The following is a 10,434-nucleotide window of genomic DNA, read 5'->3' on the forward strand; positions in this document are numbered from 1 at the left end:
AGCCCCGCCCGCCCGGCCAGGATGCGCCGAGAAGACCCCCGGCTCCCGCTGCCGCCGCCGCTCTTGGCGCTGCTCCTGGCGCTGGGTGAGTCGCGCTGGCCGAGGGTTGGAGGGTCTGGCCCGCGAGCGCGGCAGGAGAGCGAGCCCCCCCCACTGCCCCGAGGGGGAGCGTACATTCGCGGGGGGGGGGCAGCAGCCCCAGCCCCTCCTTGGCGCCGCTGGGAATCAACACCGCGCGCGGCGCAGGGAAAGGTTGGGGCGGGGGCCGTTCCGCTTGGGGAGCGCCTTCTCCTGGCATGGTCGTGTGCCCCCTCCCCCCGCGCCGTTGCCGGCATCGAGTCCGCGGAGAAGCCCCCGCCTCGCGCTCCCCTGAGCGCGGCGGGGGGGGCATTTCTGGTGGGCCCGGAGAACGGGCCCTGCCGAGGAAAGCGCCGCTTGCCTGTCCCTGCTAGAGCTGGGCGAGCGCGGAGGCGGCATCCCCACCCCTGCAGGTGGCAGAGGCGGCCCTGGCGAGGCGTTCCCTAGGGGCCGGTGGTGGTAGTGGAGGAAGCGAAGGCCCCCTGCCCAGGGGGGCCTTCTACCACTGGGCCTACGGTAGAAGAGTAGGACGGGGCAGGTAAGGGCACATCCTGCCTCCCACTGCCTGGCCTGAAAAGGGCTGTGGCCCACACCGGGCGGGGGGGACCCCCCCCGGAGCACAGGAGCAGTGGCCAGGCACCTGGACAGTGGAGGCACGCCGATAGCCAAGGCACAGCCCAGCGGAGACGCGCTCGGCTTGGTGCTGCTGCTGCTGCCGCTCGCCCTGGAGGAGACGCTCCCACTGGGAGAGCTGCTGGTACTGCTGAGGCAGCCAACGTGGCCACCTCGCTGCTGGTGCTGTCAGCCAACATGGCCACCTTGCCGCTCACCCCCATCTCCAGAGCGTTCCCACAGATGCTAAAAAGCACCCACCGCAGCACAGAGCTTGGGAGTGGGGGGAACTCCCCCGTTCCAAGGCGTTGTGATTTGCACCTTTGCGACCAACGCTACTGGTCGCAAAGGTGCTTGCCGGACTCAGCAAGCGGCAGGGTGTGGTCCTGGGTTGGGTGGCTGCGGGGGTGACCTGGTGGGGCTGCGGGTGGGGCGGGATGAGCTGCTTGTCATGTGTGGAAGAGGAGGAGGCCCATGATGAGGCCGCTGTCTTCTCTTGGCAGTGCCAGGCAGCCCGGCCATGGAGGTGACGGCTCCGGCCACCATCTACGCCCTGAACGGCTCCTCCATCCGCCTCAGCTGCACTTTCAACTCCTGCTACCAGGTGGAAAAGAAGCAGTTCTCCCTCAACTGGACCTACCAGAGATGTGACAACTGCACAGAAGAGCCAGTGAGTGTCTGGCGCAGGGAGCTGAGGCTACCTCTTACCCTAACCCTAACCAAGCCCCAGGCGCGGTGCATTCACGTGTGGACCGGCTCCTCTCGGCCTGTTCGTAGGCCAGGCGCAGGGGGAGGGGCTGTTGCTGGCACCAAAGCCTGCCCAGAAGTTGACGCCTCTCATTCGGAAGCCCATGTAACATGTCCCAGATCGCAGGGGGCAGCAGCACGCAGGGCCCACCAAGACGAACCCTGAGAGCCGAGGCCCAGCAAATCTAGACTGGCATGAGGGATCGCCATGATCAGGTTTGGATGGGGCGGCTCTGGCTCTGAGGCCCTCTGGGCGCCCCATCCATGGAAATGCACTCTGGCAGTGCTCAGAAGCACCCTCTCCATCTCCCCCTCCCCAGATCTTGCAGTTCAAACTGAAGGCGGTTCCCATGGAGCTGAATCGCTTTGGGGATCGCGTGGAGTTCACCGGGAACCCCACCAAGAATGACGTCTCCTTTACCCTGCATGACGTGCAGCTGGACGACGAAGGGACCTACCACTGCTACGTGATGAACCCGCCCGACCGTCACAAGGGACATGGCAGGATCAGCCTCAGGGTCATCACGGAAGGTCAGTGCATATGCAGGTGGGGGAGGCACCTGGAAGCCCCTCCCTACCATGCTCCAGGCCAGATCTCAGTCCCACCCGCCCACCACCTTTCCTGTCCTGCCCAGGTGCCGGGCCCCAAGGAAGGCCTCCTCTAACCCGCCCCCCTGAAGCCCCCTCCTCTGGCAAACCACAGGCCTCCCCCCTTTCCCTTGGTTTCCAGACGCCTCTCCCCCACCCCGTGAGTCTTTTGGGGCCAGGCCTGCCTCACATGGGGAGGGGAGCCCAGCTGCTGGGAGAGTCGGCTGGCTGCCATCCTCCCATCCCCCCACTCCCGATGTGGCTGACCCTCCGGGCGGTGTCTCCACAGAGCCCCCCGAGCGCGATTCCACCGTGGCAGTGATCGTGGGAGCCACAGTGGGTGGCTTCCTGGCCGTGGTGATCCTGGTGCTGGTCGCGGTCAAGTGCGTGCGGCGGAAGAAGCAGCAGCGGCTGAACACGGATGACCAGAAGACGGAGGATGAGGCCAAGACGGATGGTGAAGGCAACCCTGAGGAAGGCACCAAGTAGCGGGCGCCCTCCACAGGCCAGCCCCCGCCTGCCCCCCACCCATGCACTGCCTCTGAAGCAAGGATGCCACCCACAGGGTCAGAGATCTTGAGGTCCCCTCTATGCCCCACCCTGGCCCCACATATCCCCCTGACATAGTGCTGCCTAGCTGGGCAGGGCTGCAGCAGAACCGAGAGCCTGGCCTCATGGAGTGCTTGTCTCTTGGGCCAATGTGGGGTTGCTTCTTGGGGGGGGGGGAGCTGCAGAAAGGCTGCACTTCCTGTTGCAGCTGGAGCTGGGGTGGGGAGCCCATTCTGGGTGCAGGGCCTCTAACAGGAAGGCTCCCCGCTGCCCCTGCTCTCTACTATGCCCCCTTCCAAGCCTTTTCCAGGATGGTTTCAAGGCTTGCTCCTTGCCCCAGGAGCCCAGGCACAGGGGCATCCATGCAGGAAGCCCCGCCCAAAGGATTGCTCATGGGGGAGGTCTCTTGAGAAGGGGCAGTCCTGATGCCATGGGCTGGGTGGGGTGCTGAGAGGGTGAGCATCTGCATGAGGGGGAGGGGAGCATTCATGCTTGGAAGAGGAGGAGGCCAGGGGCTTTCCTCTCTGATGCAGAAACTGCCACTTCTCACCTGCCCCTACAAAAGCCAAGCACAACCCACAACTGCCAAGGCAACTCACTGCCAGGAGGGTGGGCGGGGTGAGAGGATGGCCCGTCCTGCTGGGCACCTTGTGGGGCCCCAGGGGACTGCCCCACCCCCAGCCTTTGCCAACTCGCACCTGGCACTGCTGGGGCAGGAGCTGCTCATTCCCAGCCCATCACCTGACCTGCTGACCTTCCCTCTGCACAGCACAGTGGGGGGGGGAGGTCTTTGGGAGTGGGGTGGGGGGGAGAATGCTTTTTAATTGCCTGTGGGGGTTCCCAGATCGTTCTGCACATGGCCCTGGGCACGGTCATTGCTCTGAGCCCTGGAAGTGGCCAGGAGGCCTAGGTGGAATGGAAGGCCGGGTTCCTGCTTCCCTTCCTGGGCTCACCTTCCCCCAGGTGCTCCCCTGGTCTCTGCCAGGCCTCTGGCCATCCCTTCAGAACACACCTAACTGGCAGGTCAGGCCTGCCAGCTGCTTGCTGTCAAGAAAGCTCTCCCAGCTCTGGGCCTGGCAGGACTGGGTCAGGCTGCCTTGGGGCTTGGTGCACCTTCTTGGCCCAGAAGGCAAGTCTCGGCCGCCTCCCCCACCCCCCATTGCCACTGCTGCTGACATGCAGCACCAGCTGGGCTCAAGGACTGGCAAGTGCCCCTGAAACCTTGGCCCCGCATGACCTGCTGCCATCCTTGTCCAAGAGGCCAGCTGGATCTCCGACCAAGGGGCTGCCGGCTGCCGGGCTCCTCCTGCACGCAGCCAGTCCCAGGGACCAAAGGAATGGGAACGACGCTCCCTGCAAGTCCCAGGGCTCCCCGTCCTGGTGGCCAGGGTGGGCCTCCCTCCCCTCCCTCCCCTTCCAGCTGCCTTGCTGCTGCCCTTGGTTTGCCTCGCTCCCTGCTAAGTGCCCCTGCAAAGCCCCCCTCCCACCCTGCCTCTGGACACAGAGCTGGCTGGTTGGCTGTCCTTCAGAGGAGAACAGGGAAGGCCCGTTCCCTGGGAAGCCCCCCTGCAGGGCGGGCCAGGGGCTCTGCTGGGTGGGCTGGCTTAGGGCCCTGGTTTGCCTGCAACTCCCTTGAGCTGGCTCTGCCTCTGGCTCCTTCCCCGGAATTGCACTGTACCGCCTGCTGGTCCGGCCAGCCACGTCTGTGGGCTCCCCCTCCTGCTCTTGCCACCCACCCGCCAGTCCACGATGCGGTGCCATCTTTCTGTTCTTTCTTGTTTTGCCAAGTCTGCAGTTTGGTTGTCACCAACGCCTCAGTATGGAATGGTCATATTGCTCTTTGTGCATATATACAGGAAACAATCCAGTTACTCACAATTTGCACTGACTGGTTTTTGCGCTGCGATGTATCGGACATAATTCCTTAGCCTGGGTCTGTCCAGGGGAATCAAAGAGTTGCGTGGAATAAAACAGAACACGCCTCTCGGGACGGCTGTGGCTTCCTCTCTTTCTTGGGGCGGCTGGACAGTGGGCAGACGAATGGATCCCTCCCTCAGCCTGACTGGCATAGACCTGGCGGCCTCTGGGGGATTCCCATGGACTCCTGGCTTCTGGATGGCAGGTGGAGAGGTCCTGGGGGCTTTCTGGTCCACCCCACCCCACCTAGAGGCAAGGGCAATAGGAGGCTTTACTTCTAGAGCACGTGCAGAGTGCCTTTCAATCATCACTGCCTGCTCTGCTCATCTAGGATTAGGGCTTTCCCCTGCGGTGGTGTCTCAAGGCTCCTGCTGGAGCCCAGCTGTGCTGGGTCTAGTCACAACCTTCTCTCTCAGCTCCCCTGCGGTTCCCTTGAGCCAAAGCAGCCGGGGGCAGCAGGCGGCCTCCGTCCTGGCAACTCAGCCTGTGACAAAGGGCGACCAGGAACACTTTGGGACGCGGCTGTGGGGAGGACCGGGAGGTGACAGCCTCTTGCTGAACTGGCGCCACTGGAAGCTTTGGAATTTGTGCCTTGAGCATTCTCGGGCAAAGGCCTTTGGGTCTGGGGCACGAGTGGTGCTGGAAGGGCATACTTCCCTCCAGCCCGAGGAGAGAGATAGACCCCTCTGTAACTGGAGAAGCCCCTGGATGCCAGGCGTCAGGTGAAGTTGCTCTTCATGCAGTACTGGTGAAATCAGAAACTACTGGAGGTGGGCAGGAGGCAGCCTTTCAACACGCACAGGGTGGGGGTGGCTCTAGGAACATAAAGAGCCCGGCTGGATCCAAGAGGATCAGGCCCCTGCAGGCCATCTGCTCCCACAGTGGCCGAACATCCCCACAAGCTCCTGATCCACAGCTCAATGAGAGAGAACCCAGGCATTGCACGCAGGAGATCGCAGTCTCGATCTAAGCCCAGGTCCGGCTAAGCCACAATCCCGCCTGAAACCCTGGAGTGCTGCTGCTGCCAGCCAGTGTCGACAACACTGGGCTAGATGGACCAAGGCTCTGCCTCCGTATGAGGCAGCTTCCTATGCGCCGATGGCACTTGCCTGAAAGCCCCCTGCCACTGGTCGTGGAGGCCACACATAGCCTTCTTGGCCAGTAGCCAAGGAGAGCTGCCGCTGCCTCCTCCCCCCTAATCACCTGAAAGAGAAAGGGAAAGGTAAGGTAGGGCGCCCGCCCTGCTAACCTGACCAGGCCCCCTCTTTCGGCACTTCTCTCCACCTGGGCAGCCGCTGGCGCTGCAAAAGGCAGCAGCTCGGGCGATGCGGCCTGCAAGGTTTTCCCTCGGGGCCGCCAGGTCGCAGTTATCCAAGGCGCGCCGGGAGCAGCTCTCCTGGACGCGGCAGACGCGGCGCGCGGGTTGCTCCGCAGCCCGGGGACCCGCGCGGGAGGCCGCTTCCTTCCTTCCTTCCTTCCTTCGCGAGGGCGCCGCGGCTCTTGCTCTGAGCAGCGGCAGGCTGGCAGGCAGGCCGGCAGGTAGGCCGGCGCCGAGGGCCGCGACCCCCCTCTGCAACCCGCGGCCGATCCAGCCCCTTCCCAGGCCGGGCGGAGGGAGGCTGCGCGACCCCCGAGGGCGGCGGGAAAAGGCCAGATCCCCGGGGCAGAGGCGCCCCCGGACGGGAGGCGGGCCGATTGCCGCGCTCCAGCGGCTCGCCCCGAAGGGACGCTCCGGGAAGGGCGCCTGGCGCTGCGCTCGGCTCCCGGGCGGACGAGGGGCGGAGCGGAGCGGAGCGGCGTCTCGCTGGCGGCGGGCTGAGCGCTCCTCGGCTCAGTCGCGGCTGCCTCTGGGCCGGCCGGCCGGCCTCGCCCCCTCGCGCCGCTCTCCCGCGGCGGCTCCGCAGAGGCAACTCTCCCGCGGCCGGCCGGCCAAAGACCACTCGTCGGAGGGCGGCTGCGGGGGCTCTCTGGGCCCGGCGGCGCCTTTGCCTCCCCCCCGCGCCGAACTTTCCCCGCTGTCCCGTCGGAACAGAAGAGGCTGCGGACCCCGGGGAGGACGGGAGCGCGCGGGGGCGCCGGGGCAGGGAGGGCCTCCCGCAGCCCGGACGGTCCCGCCCGGAGCAGCGCGGCCCACCCTCGCCGGGTCGGTCTGCCTGCCTTTCTTTCCAGGCGGCGTAGTCTCAGCCGCGGGGAGGACCAGCCGCGCTGGAGGTGCCAGGTGCGCCTGCTGGATCCGCGGACTGGCGCAGGCGGGGCTCCGGGCTCCCCGCGCGGGGACCTTTTCTGCCTCGTCAGCATGCCGAGGGACAGCCCCCACGCCCAGCCGGCCTCAGAGAGAGGCCAGCGGCCAGAGCCCGCGATGCGCGGCAGCCCGCCTTCCTCTGCCCCGCCCCGACGCTCGCTGGCCTTGAATCGCCCCCCAGGTCGCGCGTGGCGGTGGCCTCGGAGACGGGCCTGTTAGGCCTGGCTCAAATGAAGCCAAGTGGCTGAAAGGGGTGGTTGCTTCCATTTTAGGGAGGGGTGTGTGTGAGCATCTGAGAGACTGAATGAGGCTTTTGGGGGAGGGCGTGCGTGGAGAGGTATTTGCGTTTTGTTAAACTGCCTGGGCAGGGAGCTGAGACGTGCTCCCTCAGTCTGGGGAGAGGCCTACCCCCCCTTTGAAAGAAACACTCGGCTGCCGAGAGCCTCGGAGGAGCTCCTGAGTCCAGCCGTCTCTCCCCAGGCTGCTCCCCGCAACCCTTTGAGGGGAGGCCACGTGACACAACAAACGCTCTGCCTGGGTGGTCGCTTCACGCATGCCGGTCCTCACTTGAGGCTGCATCCATCTCGCGTTGAATGCCGGTGCCTGACTTCACTTGCCCTCTGGGCTGGGGGGCGGGGAGGGCAACGGAGGCCGGAGTGCAGGAAGGGGCAACCGTCTCCATCCTTACCCACTGAAGGGATGCTCAAGCGAGATGCCAGAGTGCTTTGCCCACCTCACCACCCACAGCGTTGCAGAGGGGGCCTAGAGAACATTACAAATGAAAATTGGACGGAGCGACGGGTGCAGGCTGGGCAGGCATTGGAGGTGACTCAAAGCCAAGGGCAGGCGAGCAGCTGGGATTGACTCTGCTGCCTGCCCACCCACCCCCACTCTCAGAATAGCCCTAGGAAGCAACATGAGTCTCCCAGCTCCCCCCATCCCTCCCTCCCTCCCTCCCTCCGGCGGAAGGAGCCCAGATCTCTGGTTTCCTGCCACATTGGGAAGGTGACACCTGTCTGCAGGAGCTGAGAGCATCCGATCCAGAGATGCTTGGCTTTTCTTGGAATCAAAGCCCCTGCACCTGGTGCCCAACTCAGCAGAAAGGAGACCTTGTAAAAGCATCTGTCTTTCAACACCCCCTGGGAAGGGACGTGAAGGGGGGCAGTGTGTGTGTGTGTGTGTGTGTGTGTGTGTGAAGGGCGGGGGCAGTCAGCAGGAAGTGTGCTGGAGCAGTTGCTGCGAAGTCTTCTTGAGCAAGTGGCAGGTTCTTAGCCTGGTAGGCTTGGCCGGGGGCTTTACTTAAGTCAGGGCACAGCCCCATGAGTATTAAAGAAGGTTGTTTCTTTGAGCATGCACAGAGTAGCTTTCCCTCCAACATCTGGAGTTAATGCCTTTATCATAACCCCACAAGGACCCAAACAGCTGGTGCCACATTCAGGTTTCGGAGGGCCCTTGGCAAGGCCCCCTCCCCGAGCCCCCCTCTCTAAGAGAACCTGCCTTCTCGCTGTCGCCATGGTCACCAGCTGCTCTGGCTCCTTGCCCTCTTTCTCCTTAGGGCTCCCACTCACTTCCCTGACAGGCAGGGAGGCCAGGTGGCCCCTCTGGTGCCTGCTTCTCACACCACCACTGTCTGGGCTCAAGTGAGCAGCAGGAGAACAAGCGGGTGGCATGGTGAAGAGGGGGGTGGGCAAGTCCACGGGGCACTTGCCAGAGGGGCCCTGCTGGGATGTGGCCTCTCCCTGGTGCCAGCCCTGCCAGCATCCTGGGCGACCATCCTGGCCCCCCCTGACCTCCGTACCTCTTGAGGACGTTGTGACGTCAGCACTTCTCTGAGCACCTGCTGGACTTGCTCGTTGGCCCACTTCTATTTTTGCACCTTGTGATCAATCAGAGGCAGCGCCTGGAAGGCTCCCTGGAGGATCACGTGCCTCAGCCCTTGCACCTGGCACCTGTGAGGGGTACATGCCCCCCCTCTTCCCATCAAGGTGCACGCTGACCTCCAAAACCAGAGCGACAGCAGAAAGGGCCGGGCCGGGTGTGTGTGTCTCCTCTGGCCTCTTTTGTCCTGCTCAGGAGCCTCCTGGAGAGGCCCGGCTGGGCCCAGGCCACTAGCCGTTGGCAGAGGCCAGGCGCCAGGCTAGTGGTCTGGCCCAACACCATGGATGGCTTTTTATCGCTATTGTAATCAGCGTTGTTTTTAATAGCGTACTTTGAATGTGAGTTTTAATATTTATGTGCAAACCCCTTAAAGGTGTTGCTATATTAAGCAGTATATAAGTATTATTAATAAAAGGAAGAAATGGATGCGCGCTCTTGTGAATCTCTGCCATCCAGACCGCAGAGCCTGGAAAAGCCGAGTCGGAGGGTGCACAGAGAGCCGACCTTGGGAAGGTGCTGAAGCAACTCCCGCTCCTCCGCGACCAAGCCAAGCCAGCGCCGGGGAGCGGGAGGGGGTGTGGGTGTGGGGCGAGAGGCCACCTGGGACCCTGGTTTCAATCGCGCAGGGAAAGGCAGCCACGAGTGGGGTGGGGGGGCGGCGGGGGGGGGATAACCTCGCCAGCTTCCACCTTCTGCCGAGCGGTTGCCCAGAAGGGCCCCTTCCTGTCCACAGCAGAGGAGGCTTGCGGGCCCATTCAGGACACCCGGCCTTCGGGTTCAGAGCTGTGGGGCGTCTGGGCCCGTTAGCACTTGAACCCGCGCCCAGCTTGCCAGGCGGCAGAGGAGTAGCCAACGGCTGGCCTTCCCTCGCCGGCGCCGGCTTCCTTGCCCTGCAGTCCCACCTAGGGCGGCTCTCCGCAGTGGTAATCCTGCACCACTGGGATGCAGGCAGTGCCCCCCCCCCCCCACGCAGAGCCGGTGGCAGCGTGCTTGCAGCGAGTTTTTGGCAGCGGGACAAGGCCTCCCTTCGCAGCGCAAGCCCTGAGTCATGGCTCCGTGCAGCTTTCAGAGCTGCTGCAGCGGCGGCGGCGGCGGCGGCTGCAGCAGCAGCAGCAGCAGCAGCAGCAGCATCGGCGGCGCTCTCGGCCCTTCCCCACCTCCGGCTTCAGCGGCCTTTCAGTAAACCAGCCATGGAGACAGCCCCGCAGCCTCTCTCCGCAGGAACTGCGCTCTCATGGCGGCGGCGGGGAAGGAATGATGCGAGCAAGCAGCGCCCACCCCCACCCCGTCCCGCGGGAATGCTGCTGCTGGGTCTGGGCGACGCGGCTGCCCGTTCGGCGCTCGTGCGCAGGCCCGCGCCATCAAGGCACGGAGGCTGAACCAGGCCCGGGTCGTCGGAGAGGCCTGGAGGGCAGCCTGGAGAGCCCCCTGGGCGTCAGGGCTTCCCATGAGGCCCCCTCACGCCCCGGGCCGGTCTGGGCTGCCACGGCATTCCATCCGCCTCTCTTGCCCTGCTTCGGGAGACGGAGCAGCCAACCCCGTGGAGGAGCAGGGCTGGGCAGCCGGGGCTTCTCCGGGCTGCCGTGTCCCCCCCCCGGCTTTCATGGGAGCCCCCCGCTTTCAGGCTTGTCCTCACCCGCAGGAAGCCCCACTCTGGATGGGCGCTCCATGGCCAGGCCCGAGATGGAGCTCCGCGGGGTGAGGGGGGAGAACGTGCCCAAGGCAGGGCTCTAAGGAGCGGGGGCGGCTCTGGGGGAATGTGCGCTGGGCAATGCTTGGAGGGCTCGTCCATGCCGGGACTCCGCCGCTCCGCTGCTCCTGGA

General features: G+C 64.8%; 1 protein-coding gene across 1 annotated transcript; it reads left to right on the forward strand.

Moving 5' to 3' along the window:
- Positions 1-9: 9 nt before the first annotated feature.
- Positions 10-2,716, forward strand: SCN2B (sodium voltage-gated channel beta subunit 2). The gene is made up of 4 exons (XM_063139062.1): positions 10-85; positions 1,194-1,360; positions 1,758-1,968; positions 2,315-2,716. The coding sequence occupies exons 1-4, from the start codon at positions 22-24 to the stop codon at positions 2,512-2,514; spliced, it is 642 nt and encodes a 213-aa protein (XP_062995132.1). The 5' UTR covers positions 10-21; the 3' UTR covers positions 2,515-2,716.
- Positions 2,717-10,434: the final 7,718 nt, after the last annotated feature.

Source organism: Elgaria multicarinata, chromosome 12, assembly GCF_023053635.1.
Source record: "Elgaria multicarinata webbii isolate HBS135686 ecotype San Diego chromosome 12, rElgMul1.1.pri, whole genome shotgun sequence".
Lineage (NCBI taxonomy): Eukaryota > Metazoa > Chordata > Lepidosauria > Squamata > Anguidae > Elgaria > Elgaria multicarinata.

Coding starts and splice junctions, on each gene's coding strand:
- SCN2B (XM_063139062.1), top strand. CDS start 22: ATGCGCCGAGAAGACCCCCGGCTCCCGCTGCCGCCGCCGCTCTTGGCG. Junction 86..1,193: donor GGCGCTGCTCCTGGCGCTGG/GTGAGTCGCGCT, acceptor TTCTCTTGGCAG/TGCCAGGCAGCCCGGCCATG. Junction 1,969..2,314: donor CCTCAGGGTCATCACGGAAG/GTCAGTGCATAT, acceptor GTGTCTCCACAG/AGCCCCCCGAGCGCGATTCC.